This window comes from Bos grunniens, chromosome 1 (genome assembly GCF_055505025.1).
Source record: "Bos grunniens cultivar Pamir isolate PY7600 chromosome 1, Bosgru_T2T1.0, whole genome shotgun sequence".
NCBI classification, from domain to species: Eukaryota; Metazoa; Chordata; class Mammalia; order Artiodactyla; family Bovidae; genus Bos; species Bos grunniens.
The window spans coordinates 58,827,752-58,846,336 of NC_141165.1; the positions used below are offsets into that span (position 1 = coordinate 58,827,752).

An 18,585-nucleotide genomic window follows, 5' to 3' on the forward strand; every position below is an offset into this window, starting at 1 on the left:
TATTGTTTTGTTCCAGTTGGGACTTTTAAATATCATCACCAATTTTTGTGAGTAGGAACTTCAGGCTTTGAATTCAGCACATTTCTACTTAATTTACAAGTGCAAATGCTTCTGAGATAAATTTAAGCAATATAACATCAGATTATATATGAGCTATTTTATAATAATAGAAATCACTTTTAACTACAGGTTAAGTGACTACATTAAAAGGGAATACAATTATTTTAATGGATTTCTAATTAAATGCTTAAATCCTGGATAGTCTAGAGGTGCACTTTAAATTAAATTGATCTTTCTTGGGAATTTGGTTGAAAGCTGTTGGCAAAGGATAAAAAAACTGAAAAAAAAAAGATTCTATTTTTAGTGTGTAATACTTTATGATAAATGGTACATGTTTAGGTAAACATCAGAAGAGAAAAGGTACAGAGAAAGAACCGGAGAATGTAATTTAATAATGGGTATAAAATGTAAATACATATTTTTCCAAAAGAATAATAACCTATAAACAAACATAAAATGTTTATTCTCCATATAGTACAAATTAAAGAAGGGGACCAGTTTTACTAAAAGTAAAGTAGCAAAATGTCACATTATTTTATTTGTACAATTGTGTTTATAATTTTTTGTTTTAAAATAACTTTGATGGAAAAAATACATAATTATTATCTTCCAAATACTTTGTATGTGGTAATGTTGCATAAGGGCTTCCCTGGTGGCTTAAATGGTAAAGAAACTCCTGCCATGACGGAGACATGGGTTCAATCCTTGGGTTGGGAAAATCCCCTGGGAAAGGGAATGGCAGCCTACTCCAGTTTCTGGCCTGGAGAATTTCCATAAACATCGGAGCCTGGAGCAGAGAAGGCAACCACACCCCACTCCAGTACTTCTGCCTGGAAAATCCCATGGACGGAGAAGCCTGGTGGGCTGCAGTCCGTGGGGTCGCTGAGAGTCGGACACGACTGAGCGACTTCACTTTCACTTTTCACTTTCATGCATTAGTGAAGGAAATGGCAACCCACTCCAGTGTTCTTGCCTGGAGAATCCCAGGGACGGCAGAGCCTGGTGGGCTGCCGTCTATGGGGTCGCACAGAGTTGGACACGACTGAAGCGACTTAGCAGCAGCAGCAGGAGGAGCCTGGAGAGTTACAGCCCATGAGATAGCAAAGAATCAGACACAACTGAGCAACTAACACACACAGACACACAACGTTACATAAATACCAGAGGACAAAAGGGACGAGAAGAAAGGAAGAGTAGGAAGTAATAAAAAGGATAAAACAGTGTGTTCTCTGCAGTCGAAACTTTGTAATCGGAGTATGTATGGACATTTGTTAAAAATGTTGAAGGGACTCCTATGGTGTAAGAGTTGGGACTTGTTTATCTTTTAAGGTTCTTTTGAATTCTACAATTAGGTAAATAAGTTATTTCCAGCATTTTAATTCAAAAATTTTCCTAGAAAATAATTAAAGGTAACAGAAGTGGCACACAATTTACATTCATGAAAATATAATGCTAACTCAAGATTTATAATATAAAGAGAAACTCAAGCATCATATAGAAAAAGTAGTGCTTCTTTCCTCTGTTGCCTGTGCAAAAGTCACTGGCGACTATTTCATCTGGGTCACATGCCCTTCCTTAATCTAACCATGTAGTTGATGCTGCTGTTATTTAGTCCTTAAGTCATTTGTGACTCTTTGTGAACCCATGGCCTGTAGCCTGCCAGGCTCCTCTGTCCGCAGGATTTCCCAGGCAAAAATACTGGAGTGGGCTGCATTTCCTTCTTGAGGGGATCTTCCCAACCTAGGAACTAAACCTGCATCTCTGGCTTGGGAGGCAGATTCTTTACTACTGAGCCAATGGGAAGCCCACCCATGTGGCTCAGAAGATGGAATTCGCAGGTTGTCTCAGCTGGGGTCCTGTGCCAGTCCTGTAGTTTGATGGTGGTCATGGAACAGATGGCTGCCATCAGCCTTCATGTTACCCCAGTCCACAAGAAAGAAGCTCTGTAATCAGGTGAAAGAAAAGAGAAAAAAGTTGCCTTTAGATAAAATCATGACTCAGTTCAGTTCAGTTCTGTCGCTCAGTTGTATCCGACTCTTTGCGACCCCATGAACTGCAGCACGCCAGGCCTCCCTATCCATCACCAACTCCCAGAGTTCACCCAAACCCATGTCCATTGAGTTGGTGATGCCATCCAACCATCTCATCCTCTGTTGTCCCCTTCTTCTCCTACCCTCAATCTTTCCCAGCATCAGGGTTTTTTCCAATGAGTCAATTCTTCACATCAGGTGGCCAAAATATAGGAGTTTAAAATTCAACATCAGTCCTACCAATGAACACCCAGGACTGATCTTTAGGATAGACTGGTTGGATATCCTTGCAGTCTGAGGGACTCTCAAGAGTATTCTCCAACACCACAGTTCAAAAGTATCAATTCTTATGCACTAAGCTTTCTTCACAATCCAAATCTCACATCCATACATGAGCACTGGAAAAATGTTAGCCTTGACTAGACAGACCTTTGTTGGCAAAGTAATGTCTCTGGTTTTTAATACGCTGTCTAGGTTGGTCATAACTTTACTTCCAAGGAGTAAGCATCTTTTAATTTCATGGCTGCAATCACCATTTGCAGTGATTTTTGAGCCCAGAAAAATAAAGTCAGCCACTGTTTCCAATGTTTCCCCATCTATTTGCCATGAAGTAATGGGACCAGATGCAATGATCTTAGCTTTTTGAAGGTTGAGCTTTAAGCCAATTTTTTCACTCTCCTCTTTCACTTTCATCAAGAGGCTCTTTAGTTCCTCTTCACTTTCTGCCATAAGGGAGGTGTCATCTACATATCTGAGGTTATTGATATTTCTCCCCGCAATCTTGATTCCAGCTTGTGCTTCCTCCAGCCCAGCGTTTCTCATGATGTACTCTGCATATAAGTTAAATAAGCAGGGTGACAATATACAGCCTCAACATACTCCTTTTCCTATTTGGAACCAGTCTGTTGTTCCATGTCCAGTTCTAACTGTTGCTTCCTGACCTGCATACACATTTCTCAAGAGGCAGGTCAGGTGGTCTGGTATTCCCATATCTTTCAGAATTTTCCAGTTTATGGGGATCCACACAGTCAAAGTCTTTGGCATAGTCAATAACGCAGAAATAGATGTTTTTCTGGAACTCTCTTGCTTTTTCCATGATCCAGCAGATGTTGGCAATTTGATCTCTGGTTCCTCTGCCTTTTCTAAAAGCAGCTTAAACATCTGGAAGTTCACGGTTCACATATTGCTGAAGCCTGGCTTGGAGAATTTTGAGCATTACTTTACTAGCATGTGAGATGAGTGCAGTTGTGCCGTAGTTTGAGCATTTTTTGGCATTGCCTTTCTTTGGGATGGAATGAAAACAGACCTTTTCCAGTCCTGTGGCCACTGCTGAGTTTTCCAAATTTGCTGGCATATTGGGTGCAGCACTTTCATAGCATCATCTTTCAGGATTTGAAATAGCTCAACTGGAATTCCATCACCTCCACTAGCTTTGTTCGTAGTGATGCTTCCTAAGACCCATTTGACTTCACATCCAGGATGTCTGGCTATAGGTTAGTGATCACACCATCATGATAATCTGGGTCGTGAAGATCTTTTTTGTACAGTTCTTCTGTGTATTCTTGCCACCTCTTCTTAATATCTTGTGCTTCTTTTAGGTCCCTACCATTTCTGTCCTTTATTGAGCCCATCTTTGCATGAAATGTTCCCTTGGTATCTCTACTTTTCTTGAAGAGATCTCTAGTCTTTCCCATTCTATTGTTTTCCTCTATTTCTTTGCATTGATCGCTGAGGAAGGCTTTCTTATCTCTCCTTGCTCTTCTTTGGAACTCTGCATTCAAATGGGTATATCTTTCCTTTTCCCCTTTGCTTTTCACTTCCCTTTTTTTCACAGCTATTTGTAAGGCCTCCCCAGACAGCCATTTTGCTTTTTTGCATTTCTTTTCCATGGGGATGGTTTTGATCCCTGTCTTTTGTACAATGTCACAAACCTCCATCCATAGTTCATCAGGTACTCTGTCTATCAGATCTAGTCCCTTAAATCTATTTCTCATGTCCACTGTATTGTCATAAGGGATTTGATTTAGGTCATACCTGAATGGTCTAGTGGTTTTCTCCACTTCCTTCAATTTAAGTCTACATTTAGCAATGAGCAGTTCATGATCTGAGCCACAGGCAGCTCCCAGTCTTGTTTTTGCTGACTGTATAGAGCTTCTCCATCTTTGGCTGCAAAGAATATAATCAGTCTGATTTCAGTGTTGATCATCTGGTGATGTCCATGTGTAGAGTTTTCTCTTGTGTTGTTGGAAGAGGGTGTTTGCTATGACCAGTGCATTCTCTTAGCAAAACTCTATTAGCCTTTGCCTTGCTTCATTCTGTACTCCAAGGCCAAATTTGCCTGTTACTCCAGGTGTTTTTTGACTTCCTACTTTTGCATTACAGTCCCCTATAATGAAAAGGACATCTTTTTTGGGTGTTAGTTCTAGAAGGTCTTGTAGGTCTTCATAGAAATGGTCAACTTCAGCTTCATCAGCATTACTGGTTGGGGCATAGACTTGGATTACTGTGATATTGAATGGTTTGCCTTGGAAACGAAGAGAGATCATTCTATTGTTTTTGAGATTGCATTTCGGACTCTTGTTGACTAAAATCATGACTGCTGCTGCTGCTGCTAAGTCGCTTCAGTTGTGTCGAACTCTGTGCGACCCCATAGATGGCAGCCCACCAGGCTTCCTTGTCCCTGGGATTCTCCAGGCAAGAACACTGGAGTGGGTTGCCATTTCCTTCTCCAATAAAATCATGACCAGAACCCTCCAAAGTCATAATATCATCTTGGCACAGTTTGTATCAGACTCCCATTCACGGATTGTGAGGTTTCTGTATATTATAACATAGCCAGTTCCCTTTAGCTAGTTTGACCTTTGGGGTTGGGGTTTAGAGATGAAGTCGACTAAAAGGGCATAGGGTTAATCAGATGTATGGAAGGGACAGAGTTGAGCTCATTTTCTGAGTCTTAATTCCCATCTTCTGAATCCTCTTTCCACTCTATCAGCTGCCCTGGGATCTAGAGGTTTTTAAGGCCCCAAGGCCGGCACTCTCCTAGTTTCTCTGCTGGAGGCCTCAACTTTTGTCTCCTTCACGCACTACCATTAAGAGATTTTACTCTGTTCTTGAATCTGATATGTGAAGATAAAGCTAATCAAAATCCACTCTAGGAGGAGAATCCAGCCTCACATTCACTTTCCCATAAAAGTTTTCCCATTCACTCATATAGTTACTGGGAGAGAAAAGGCTCCCCATCTATCATTTCTCTGTACATCTCTCAGTTGATGAATCAGTTAATCAATACTCCATTAATGGAACCCCAGTGTGTATTCTGTCCTGTATCCCAACACTCATGAAAAGATGCACTTCTCAAGCAGTGATTTCTACAGTATCCAGAGCCAGGTGCCCCACACTCTCCATTTGTGACCTTTAGTGTTAGATATTCCAGGGTCTTTGAACAATTTCTAGACCAACCGAGTTATCTCAATCAAGCAGGCAGTCAGCCAACCATTTTTCATTACCCACCTTTGATTTCCAATCCCTGCATTAGTCCTCCGTTCTCTCATGGCCCCTCTTCTAACTTTCTAGATGTGTCTCCATTCACCATTCATTTAGGAAACATTAAGTAGCACCTTCTTAATATCTTCTGCTTCTGTTAGGTCCATAACATTTCTGTCCTTTATCGAGCCCATCTTTGCATGAAATGTTCCCTTGGTATCTCTACTTTTCTTGAAGAGATCTCTAGTCTCTCCCATTGTGTTGTTTTCCTCTGTTACTTTGCATTGATTGCTGAGGAAGGCTTTCTTATCTCTTCTTGCTATTCTTTGGAACTCTGCATTCAGATGTGAATATCTTTCCTTTTCTCCATTGCTTTTTGCTTCTCTTTTTTTCACAGCTATTTGTAAGGCCTCCCCAGACAGCCATTTTGCTTTTTTTCATTTCTTTTCCATGGGGATGGTCTTGATCCCTGTCTCCTGTACAATGTCACGAACCTCTGTCCATAGTTCATCAGGTACTCTGTCTATCAGATCTAGTCCCTTAAATCTATTTCTCACGTCCACTGTATTGTCATTAGGGATTTGATTTAGGTCATACCTGAACGGTCTAGTGGTTTTCCCTACTTTCTTCAATTTAAGTCTGCATTTGGCAATAAGGAGTTCATGATCTGATCCACAGGCAGCTCCCAGTCTTGTTTTTGCTGACTGTATAGAGCTTCTCCATCTTTGGCTGCAAAGAATATAATCAATCTGATTTCAGTGTTGACCATCTGGTGATGTCCATGTGTAGAGTTTTCTCTTGTGTTGTTGGAAGAGGGTGTTTGCTATGACCAGTGTGTTCTCTTGGCAAAACTCTATTAGCCTTTGCCCTGCTTCATTCCGTATTCCAAGGCCAAATTTGCCTGTTACTCCAGGTGTTTCTTGACTTCCTACTTTTGCATTACAATCCCCTATAATGAAAAGGACATCTTGTTTGGGTGTTATTTCTAAAAGCAGAGATATTACTTTGCCAACAAAGGTCTGTCTAGTCAAGGCTATGGTTTTTCCAGTGGTCATGTATGGATGTGAAAGTTGGACTGTGAAGAAAGCTGAACACCAAAGAATTGATGCTTTTGAACTGTGATGTTAGAGAAGACTCTTGAGAGTCCCTTGGACTCCAAGGAGATCCATCCAGTCCATCCTAAAGGAGACCATTCCTGGGTTCTCATTGGAAGAACTGAGCTGAGGCTGAAACTCCAGTACTTTGGCCACCTGATGCGAAGAGTTGACTCATTGGAAAAGACTCTGATGCTGGGAGGGATTGGGGGCAGAAGGAGAAGGGGACGACAGAGGATGAGATGGCTAGATGGCATCACCAACTGGTGCAAGAGTTTGGGTGAACTCCAGGAGTTGGTGATGGACAGGGAGGCCTGGCATGCTGTGATTCATGGGGTCACAAACAGTTGGACACGACTGAGAGACTGAACTGAACTGAAGTAGTCTCTAAATGCTAGAGTTGTGTTAGACCTCCAAGGAAAAAAGGAGAAGCTGAACCAGTCACTGTCCAAAAGATGAAAATTTCTCAGAGGATGATACCTTTCATTATAGAGAGTGAATCTGGAGTTTGGCTAAATGTTTCTGTTTTTTCTAACTGAGTGCCCAGGGTGAATGCCTTATCCATTTCTGGAAATAATATCCTTAGCTCTCAGGCTATAGTGAGTTTGGCTCTTTCTTGAAAACTGGAAGAGAATCAATGTGATTGGACTGTGGGTTGAAATGGTTATAGAGAAAAGTAACTAAGCAAAATGAGCTATTGATAGATGACTTTTTGTTTAGCTCAGTTTTACTGGCTCACTCACCTTTCTTTCCCATTTGTGCTTGACATTATAAAGTATGGAAATGATTTTGCGTATCATTAAGTGTATGTCAATTTCATGTTTTCAGTAGGCTCTGTGTATATGCTTTATTTTCATTGTTTGTAGCCCTTCACAGAGAAACTATGATAACAATATTGTAGCAGTATATACCAGAGCCTTGTCACACTGTGGTCTTCAGGGATGCGATTGGTTGTGTTATAGATGAAGCAGCAACACAATAGATCCAAGAAAGCCTGGCCTTGGAAACTCTGTTTTCAATAAGAAGAAAGAATAGATTATTCTGGACTCTGAAAAACCTTTTGTAAAGAATAGTCATCCCCAAAGGCTAACTTGCTATCCACATTCTACTATGTGGCAGAAAGACTTTATAATTTACCAATCTACCAGATTGTTTTCAGTCCTCATTTGATTTGATTTTCAGCAGCACTGATTTTGTTGTTCATTCCCTTTTAAAAAGACATTCCTCCTTGGGTACCAGGATTCCACACTGTCTGCTCCTTTCCACCTTCTTGATTCCCCTTTCTCAGTCTCTTTGCTGAGCCTTGTCCCTCTGCAGTTTTATCTACCCATCACTTATCTGTTCATTTATTCACTTTCATCTGTGGAATCTTAGTTTCCTGACCAGGGATTGAACCAGTGCCCCCTGCAGTGGAAGCATAGAATCTTAACCACTGGACCACAAGGGAAACCTGGTTTTTCCCTCCTTTTCAGCAAATATTTATTGTGCATACTATATGACAAACACTTCTTTAAGTACTAGAAATACAGCAATAAGCAAAACATATACCATCTCTGTCCTCAAGGAGCTAACAATATAGTAAAATTATTGGTTCCCTGGATTAGGTGTTTGTGCTCTCACTGCTCAATAAAATCTCATGCAGGCCCACATGCATGACATCTTTTCCTTCTTCCTTCCTGAGCTAACATAAAGGATCAGCTTATCAAATCAGGCCCAGGAAGATAAGGGATCTTTCCTGTACTGTGCTTTACTAATCATTTCAAGACTACAAGCAATCAAAAGGCATAAGAAGAAACAAGGAGAAAACAGTAACATCTGTAGCTGCTCAGATGGACATGCTCACTGTAACCCAGAGTAACAGGTGATCGTGTGTGTGTGATTTCATTTCTGTGTACTATTACAAAGTGTGCAGGGTCTCATATTCTAGAATACCCTACTATAACTAACCAGTTAGGCTGTAATTGTTTCATAGATGGTGACACAAGACATGAGGCTCCAGGGTCAGAAACAAAGGGCTTTATTACTCCTGGCATAGCCAGTAGCCAGAGCTTTATATGTCTGTGTCAATTCCCCGTGTCCCCCCAAATCCTGTAGCAGTGACACAAAGGACTCATTATCAATGCCTACACACCATCTGGCTGCATTAAACAAGGGAAACACTGAGCTTGGGGAATCCACCACTTTTAGAGTTAGCAGAAACAAGCCACTTTGTTTTCTCAGGGGATATGTTAGCTTGTCTCTCTGTGCAAACAGAGCCTTGAAAAATGGCTTGGGTAAAGAGTTATCTGACATAAAATACGTAAGGATGTTCAGTGCCCAGGGTGGATTACTTCTCCCAGGATATACTTTCTCATGGACTGCACTAATATGATTTGAGATTCTCAATAATTTGAGAAATCCCTCTCATATCTTCAAGTCAGCCCTCTCTATTGGTCCCTTCTCATCAATATTTAAACTACTGCAAATCTGGTCCACCTTAAAAACTCTCTCCCTCTACTATGCTCTCCAGTCCAAATACAGCCTCCTTTTCTTAATAGTCAAAATTATTGCAATATGTGTCTTAGCTTTCTGTCTCCCTTTCTTTGTCTCCCACTTTTTCTTCAACCCAACACACTGCAACCTGGGATCAATCTAGTACTCTATTAAAACAGCCTTCTAAGTCTCAGCTTCCTCCTCTGTAGGTAGGAGTAATATTAGTATTTATTTCGTAGGGCTGTCTTGAGTATTAAATGTGTTAATGTGGACGGTTTAGAGCAGTGCCTGGTACATTGTTTGTGTTCGGTAATTGTCAGGTGGGTTATTTTTATTGGTATCCTCATCCTCATCAGTTTCATCAGTGAAATTCTTGTTAAATCCAGTGGGCACTTCCCAGTTCCTATTTGAAATCCCTGTGTTGTCCACATTTTCCTTCTTGAAACTCGCCCTCCCTCGGCTTCCATAATGCCAGACTTTCTCAGTTTTCCTCCTACTTCTCTGGATGGCCATCTTGGTCAGATTTGTGTGTTCTGTCCTAAATGTTGATACTTCTCAGAGTTCTCTATTAACCTCCTTTATCTTCTTTACCTACATACTTTTGCTTATTGATATTATCCCTACTCTTGTGCTCTGAGTTACTATCTATATGGAGATGCTCAATATTCTGTACCTTTTCATTTACTTTTTTAACAGGTATTTTTATAACATCTATGTGCCAAACACTGGAATAGGTATTGTGAGTAAAACCAGCAGAATTCCTACTCTCATTGAATTATTCTTGAACAGGGAACAAAGATATAAAACAAATAATCACACATATGATTCAGCAGCTATATTCTTTTAGTATCAAATATTCCTCCTTCTGTGCTATTTTAATGAATGTGGTGAATACCACAAATATCCATCCAGTTGTTCAAGTCACTTCACCTTGAGTCTTTGTTCTTCATCATGCATGCATGCTAAGTTGCTTCCGTTGTGTTTAACTCTTTGCAACACCATGCTCTATAGCCGGCCATGTTCACCTGTCCACAGGATTCTCCAGGCAAGAATACTGGATTGGGTTACCATGCTAATAAACAAAACATTTTGATTTTCTCTTCTCTTTTATATCTGCCCATGTTTCTCTCTTTCCACTGCTACTAGATTAGATCAAGTCTTCATCATCATTCAGCTGGATTTTGGCAATTGTTGTTACTTGATCTCCCTGCCTTCAGTCTCCCATTTACCTATCCTTTGCCCTGCTGGTGCCCATGGTCTATAAAGTAGACACCTGATTCCTTGCTGCTGCTGCTGCTAAGTCGCTTCAGTCGTGTCCAACTCTGTGCGACCCCATAGACAGCAGCCCACCAGGCTCCCCCATCCCTGGGATTCTCCAGGCAAGAACACTGGAGTGGGTTGCCATTTCCTTCTCCAATGCATGAAAATGAAAAGTGAAAGTGAAGTCGTTCAGTTGTGTCTGAGCTTAGCGACTCCAGGAACTGCAGCCTACCAGGCTCCTCTGTCCATGGGATTCTCCAGGCAGAAGTATTAGAGCGGGGTGCCAATCAGGCCCTAGCCACATCTTTAGCATAATCTCTCTCTCTCTCTTTTTTTTTTTTTGGCATTAATCCTTATTCTCAACAGACCAAATCAGAAAAATCTCTCAGAGCAATTGTGAGGAAATCATGCAAGATGGCATCTTCAACCTTGTAGGCACTATCAGATCTAACACAGTTTTGCACAGGCAGTTTGATAAACTTTTAATATTCATAATAAAGTTGAACCAAAATTGTGATAAATCCCCAAATTCATTAGAATCTTAACAGAGTATAATTGCTCCAGAAATGTTAAGAGGAAGAACTACATCACTTTTCCCAATCTTTGATGAAACATAGATTAAAACATTTCACTGATTGGAGGACAATGAATCTTTTTGGAAAGTGTGTGCTTAGTTTGGGCTGTATTTGGTGACTTCCTCCTGCAAACCCACTTTACAGTATGCATGAATCAGTTAGGATGACTTATTTTACAAGCAATAGGATCATGTGATTTAAAATGCCTAAACAATAAAAGGGAGGGTATTGAATCACTTAACTGAGAAGGCCAGAGGTGGGAAGGTTTCAGGCATAATTCAATCAGGACTCCAACTCCTATACTCGATCCTTCAGTTCTGTCCTGTTTGTTGGCTTTATCTTTAGTGTAGCCTCATTCATGGGAGCAAACTGGCTACTGTAAAATGGCTCATATACACACATTAAAATTTCCAGAGCAACAGGGTCTCTATGTTTCAGGTTCCGGACCTATATGTTGAGCTTCATGGTGACTGGATCACATCTGAAGGAATTCATTCATTCCTGAGACAGTCATATGCTAATGAAGACAGTACCTGGTCCAATCACTGTGACAGATGGAGGTAAATTTATGCCAAGAAAAATCCACCTCAGATTTGAGAGAGGAATGGTATTTATCAGTCCCATGTAATCTACATGTTTTCTCTAAAATCACAGGGATAAATTTCCCCAAAGGAAAACCTCATAGCTATTGAGTATTAGTGAAGAAGAAAAATGGATGAATCCTAAGCAGTCAAGCAGTGAATATTCACTATAGACACAGTTTAAGTTTGTTCATTAGCAAGCAAAAATTATTCTGTGCCCTGGATTTTTTTAAAGAAACTTGTGAAGGGTCAAAAACAAACCAATAGTCTATTACAAGAGTGAAGAAAAGGCAAGTGGAACAGAGCCCATTACTAAGAAAATCCATTAATGAATATTAGTGAATACGAAGACTAAATGATGTGGAGGGCTCTCAAACCACACATTCATTCATTCACTTATCATTTATGGAGTATAAACTTTATGCCAGAATATGCTTAATATAACAGGATCCTTGACCTTAAGGAGTTCGTTCGATCAGGAATTATAGAATTAAAATACAAGTGAAAAGTCAGCAGTATTGCACATCAGAGCGAAAGTAGAATAGTAAAACAGAGTGAAAATAATGCCACATGTAAAATCTAGTGGAGTCTTCAACACATCCTTTAATATTCCCTCCACACCTAACACTTCTATAATGCAATCTTTAATATAAAGCAACCCAGGAACACTTATTTCCAATCAAAAGATTCCTGAGAACAGTACATTAAAAAGCAAATGGAAGAATAATTTATCTTACTCTGGCTGCACACTCTAAAAAAAAAATATGAAATAATCCTGAATTGTTTAGGGAAAAAATGGATCATTGTTGTTTCAGGGGGCTTTTATGTGCAAAATACATTGGATAATGATGTGAATTATTTTAAGCTATTATATTCTGTGACCATCTGGGGAAATAATTTGGGGGATAAATACAGCAGAAGTATTAAGAGAAAGGACACTAAAAAGGAAAAATAGCAGACATAGTTGATTCTTTTTGACATTTTTTACAGTATAAAAATCATCATCCTTGGTCCATATCTCAGTGATAATGCTGAAAAAATTCTAATCATTTTATCATTATTCCCAGCAGTGTCCTGGAGCTCCAATTCTAAGGGCAGGGCTTTCTGTAAGCATCTAACATGAAGATATAACTGAGAGAAATTTTGAAGAAATGGTTTCTTCACATGAAGTATACTTGATAATAACATTTTAATGTAATATTGACATTTCTAGTTTTTAACTCTGTTGGGCAGAATCTTGATAGAAAAGAAAATCACTTGTGACAGCTTCAGCATGAGTGTCTAATATCTTGGCAATTTAGCCCAGTTTTATCCTATATCAGAGGTACTTCATCAGAAAGGAACTAAAATATCCCTCATGTTTTACAGAAGAAAGTCATTCCTCATAACAGATAATGCTAAAGTTGTCTTAAAGCTATTAACTATTACTGAGAGAATATTGTGGGAAATATTAGTGGTTTATTTTCGGATGATTTTAGCATATAATTTAATATATGTGTGTATGTATATAAGGCTTCCCTGGTGGCTCAGTGGTCAAGAATCTGTGTGCAATGCAGGAGATGCAAGAGACATGGGTTCAATCCCTGGGTCATGAAGATCCCCTGGAGGAGGAAATGGCAACCTACTCCATATTCTTGCCTGGAGAATCCCATGGACAGAGGAGCCTGGCAGGCTTCAGTTTATGGGATCACAAAAAGTCAGACACGACTTAGCAACTAAACAAAAACTATATATATATACATATATATATATATATATATATGTATGTATACATTTGTGTAGGCAAGGAGATCCAACCAATCCATTCTGAAGATCAGCCCTGGGATTTCTTTGGAAGGAATGATGCTAAAGCTGAAACTCCAGTACTTTGGCCACCTCATGCGAAGAGTTGACTCATTGGAAAAGTCTCTGATGCTGGGAGGGATTGGGGGCAAGAGGAGAAGGGGACGACAGAAGATGAGATGGCTGGATGGCATCACTGACTTGATGGACATGAGTCTGAGTGAACTCCGGGAGTTGGTGTTGGACAGGGAGGCCTGGCGTGCTGCGATTCATGGGGTCACAAAGAGTTGGACACAACTGAGCGACTGATCTGATCTGATCTGATATACACACTATTTTGGTCAGAGTATTGATGTATCTATTTAAACTGAATTGGTATGCTTTAGTCAAGCAGCTGAGAAGTTGAGTCAAATCATGACATCTATGATCTGTATGACATTTACAGTTGGACAGAGGACTGTCTGCAGGCTCATTACTCAGAGTATGGTCCCCAGACCAGCAGCTTTAGAATAGGCTTGGATCTATTAGAAATGCTAAAATCCAGCCCCTTGGCTCTTTGCATTCTAAGAAGGCAACTAAAGCAGAAACTACATCAAGGGATCTCAACTCCGGCTCCACATAAGAATCACTAAAGGTGCTTTTTTTTTTTTTTAAATGATAAGTAACTTTTATTAAACATTTGCTGTAGTCTATTTTTTATAATCTTTTATACTGGTTTAGTTGATATACAATATTACGTAAGTTACAGATATTTAATATTCACAATTTTCAAAGATAATACTCCATTTATAGTTATTATGAAATATAGGTTATATTCCCTGTGTTGTACAATATATCCTTATAGCTGATTTTATCCAAAATGTTTCACTCTCCAGTCTTACCCTGGACCAGTTAAATTAGATTTTTTAAAGGCAAGACCAAGGCATGGATAATTCTAAATACTCACCAAATTATTCTAATGCCCTGCCAGATTTGCAAACTGTAGGTCACACAATGCCCAAGCAATCTGTAAATTCAGTGTATTCTGAAAGGACACAAAGGAAGAAAGTCAAACCAATTACTCTGCATTTGGTACCGCTTTATAAATGATTGATTTTTTTTAACTTTTAATAAGTTTGCTTAGCTACTGTGTGAACACAGCCTATTATGTCTCCACCTGCCCACAAATTTGTATTGCAAATCAAGAAAAGGAACATGTTGCTATCTCAATTCATTAAAAGAAGATTTTAGATTTGTTTTTCAATGTTACTTTCTTTTGCCAACCTTCTTCTCCAACCTGACAAGTCTGAACACTAAATCTCAGACACTGCATGTTTAAACAGCTGCACGTCTGGGTTGTGTGTGCATGCTCAATCTCTCAGTCATGTCCCACTCTTTGCAATTCCATGGACTGTAGGCTGGGAGGCTCCTCTGTCCATGGACATCTTCAGGTATTACTCGTCCTTTTCTCCATGAACTCAAGTCTCAGTTTATATCTCAACCATCCCCTAATCACTGCCACTCAAATGCGTTTTCCCTTCCCTGAATTCCCACGTTGCTCAGGACATCTATCATGTGCTCTCATTTTATGGATTTTTAAAAATATTTTATTTATCTGTGCCAGTTCTTAGTTGTGGCACAAGGGATCTTCAATCTTCATTGGAGCATGTGGGATCTGTAGTTGGGGCATGTGAGCTCTTATTTGTGGCATGTGGGATCCAGTTCTCTGGCTCCTGCATTGAGAACACAGAGTTTTAGCCACTGGATCATCAGGGAAGTCCTTCACTTTATGATTTTGCCTTGTTGGTTCAAGTTAGTGGAATACAATCGACTGATTCCTACATACAGCCTCAAGTATGAGAAATCTATTCCAAAATCATATATATGAATAAGAAAGAAAAACATAAACCATAGTGTCAGGGGAGTGTAATCTCTTTGGTTCTGTCTCATCACAACAAAAATTTGAAGTGACGGATGTTAAAGCCCTCGGTGCGTCACAGCCCTCAGACAGTCTGTGTTATAGTTCTCGGACAGATCAGATTTATTTAGAAAATAAAGAAAAATACATCATTGAGGCGTGAGGACATGTAGACCCAAAAGATGCGATGAGGAGAGAGAGAGAGAGAATGAGCACGCGCGTGGGGGAGAGAGAGACCCCTGGCCCTTTGGCTCCTCTTTTTATATGTCTTTTCCTCCCCCGGGCCTGCCCTATGTAAATTGGGCTAGCCAGGAATGCTGTTTGTTCTACCTCAGGTCCTCACTCCAGTCCTTGGACCTTCCTTTCTTCTATTTTCGCGGGCTTTTCCCTTCCTTGTCTTTTAGCCACCGCCATTCTGGACTCCTTTTTCCTATTCAAACTTTTGGTAGTCATTGTTCTTCCATCTTACAGATGAAAAACCTGAGTCTCAAAGAGCCAAGGTTGATAGGCTAATAAGCTTTGACACTAAGATATTTTTCCCAAGGCTCTCTGACCCAATGTCCAGAGGAAGTTTGATTTGCTTTTCTTTGAGTGTTATGTATATTTTAATATATTATGGCACTTTAATTATAGTTCTGGGGGCAGGTTCAGAATATGAACACACTAAAACATAGTAAAAGAGGACTCATCCTTAAAATCCATGTCCACTCTAATCTTTGGAGTGAGCCCAGTGATTCTTTTTTTTATTGTACACTTACTTGGTTTCTTTTGTCAGAAAATTATTGAAGCTTGAGCAGGAAGGGAGGTGGTCTTATTATGCTTCTTTCTTTAAAATTCCTTTTTAATATGCATGTAATACCTTAAAACCTTTCTTGTGAAAAAAAAAAAAAGAACATTATAGATGTGGATAAACTTTCTTGTCCAAGACACTTATCTTGTACCCCACCCAATCTACATGCCTTCCTTCCCTCAGCAGTCATCATTTTATCTGTGCACACTTTTTAAGACATTTTAATTTGTAATACTTATGTATGTGGAGAAGGAAATAGCAACTGGCTTCAGTTTTCTTGCCTGGAGAATCCCATGGACAGAGGAGCCTGGCAGGCTACAACCCATGAAGTCTCAAACAGCTGGATACTGAGCACACACACATACACACACACACACACACATACACATGCATCTATATGTAAATAAATCTATCAATCTATCTATATATGATATATTATGAAAAATTTTGATGATTGCAAGTGCTGAAGTGTTGATCATTATATTGGAAAAACATATGACTCTTGAGAATTAAGTTTTATTTGTATGTTTAAAATCAAAGACCTGGGAAGGAGATCTAATTCAGCGTCTGACAGAACTAAGATTCAAAATTATATCTCAACCTTGTGGAATAATACCCTAAAGCTAGAAAGAATAAAAATTTAGCCAGCATAAATATTAAAGCCCTGCACAAAGTATGAGTAACAAATGGAGAATTCTGATTTGATGTTGGTTTATATGGAAAAACTTAGTGTTTTGCTGATCACAGACTCAAAATTTAATAAAAATTCTAATACTATGAAAAGTCCATAGTTCTTATCTCTAAAATAAGATTCCTTTAAAAAATATCAGAAATTAATCCAGAATATCTAATTTTAGAAGGAAAATACAGTAAACTAGTAATTTTTAAATGTGGGACTCCTTTTGTGATTTGTATTTTTCTTCTTTTTCATTAAAAAATGCCAAGTAGAAGGAAATTCTTTTTCTTCCCTCAGTACAAATGCCCTAATTTTTACCACAGTACAAAATATCCATTAGGATTTCAAGGTCCTATGATAAGATACTGCAATAGTATTCCTTCCCAATATTGATGTCTTGAATAAAGGTCTTGCCCTGTGGAATTAAGTCTCACTCAATGTAAAGCTAATTATCTATTATGATTACATATTTTAGTGAAGAGTATTCATACTCCACATTCTGTGCTGGAATGAAACTGGAGGCAGGGGACTCAGGGACATTATCTGCATGAGACACGAGCATTCTCAATCTTGACTGCTGCCTGATTTTTACTTTGACACGTCACAAAATAGATTCTCCAAACAAGAAGATGTAGAACATCTTATTTCACTGATTATCTGAAAAACTTGACCTATGTTTGTGGTGGTCTTCTTGTGATTTTAGATATGTAAGTACTGACTGTATAGGATACAAGAAAATATAGGTTCTGAGAGAGAAATCGATGTTCCTTTCCAAAGGAAGACAAACACTCTCTTCATTTATCATGAATTTGACTGATCCAAATACATCGGTGACCATGAGTCTTGACCTTTTTCTATTTATTCTAAATTAATATCACTTCATGCATAAGCATACTAAGTATATCAGAAAATGAAACTTTGAGGGATAAGGAAGAAGCTGAGTCAATGGAGCAAATGTATTGATGTGTTTTTAAGAACTCCAAACCATGGTTTTATTTGAATTTATCTCACTCTGCCCTAATGTCCACCGTAGCACATAAGGAGAGTCAAGGTCTTAACTTTATTACTGACTTTTTTCAGCAGCATCAGACCAATAATATGTGTTTATCTACTCGCCTGTGTTGCTCCAGATAGAGTAAGTAGCTCATTGTAATTCTCCCCTCCAGGTTTCCTTCCCTAAGGACATATCTATATCTCGGATCTGTCTAATTAATCAGGATGTGAAGAATAGAAAATTGTGAAACAGTCCCTATGCTCATCGTGGCTAGGCTTTAAAAAGCTCAATAAAGTTTCTGTCTACATTTTCTTGTTTATACTGTGGAGTAAAATGTATCAAACAGGCAAAGATTTGTGGCAACAGAGATGGTGCCTTTGCGCAATAAAACACATACTGTGTATCAAACAAATATTGTACCACTTCTATGAAGCTGACATTGGAATGACGTTGTAATCCTGGCCATCTGTCTTCCTCCTCTAGATGTCGATGAATGTGCGGTGGTGAATGGAGGCTGCCAGCAGCGCTGTATTAACACTCTGGGCACCTTCCACTGTGAATGTGATACGGGATACAGACTCCATGCTGATGAACGCACCTGCATAAGTGAGTAAATATTAGAACCAGCTTGAAGTCGTTTTCAATGAAAATCGACCTGCTCTTGTAGGGGCAGAAAGAAAAGGTTTTTCTATTGTAAAAATACCTATAGAAGCTGACAGTGTTCGAGTACAATTCTCTCTCGTAGAATAAAAAGAAAAGATATCTTGCTATTAAAAGACTAAAAAGATGGGGAAGGAAATAGAGAAATTAACATTCACAAGCAAACTCAGATTTCCAAATGTGTGGCTGTTTCCATAGGGCATCTTTTCTGCCACATGTAGTAAAGTATAA

At 39.2% G+C, this 18,585-nt stretch overlaps 1 protein-coding gene across 1 annotated transcript in view; it reads left to right on the forward strand.

The window, feature by feature from the left end:
- The window catches only part of LOC147379488 (uncharacterized), a 687,768-nt gene that overhangs the window by 503,320 nt on the left and 165,863 nt on the right, over positions 1-18,585 (forward strand). Inside the window, exon 7 of the mRNA XM_086415322.1 lies at positions 18,178-18,300. Coding sequence (XP_086271448.1) covers positions 18,178-18,300 — 123 coding nt within the window. The remainder of the gene's footprint in view (positions 1-18,177; positions 18,301-18,585) is intronic.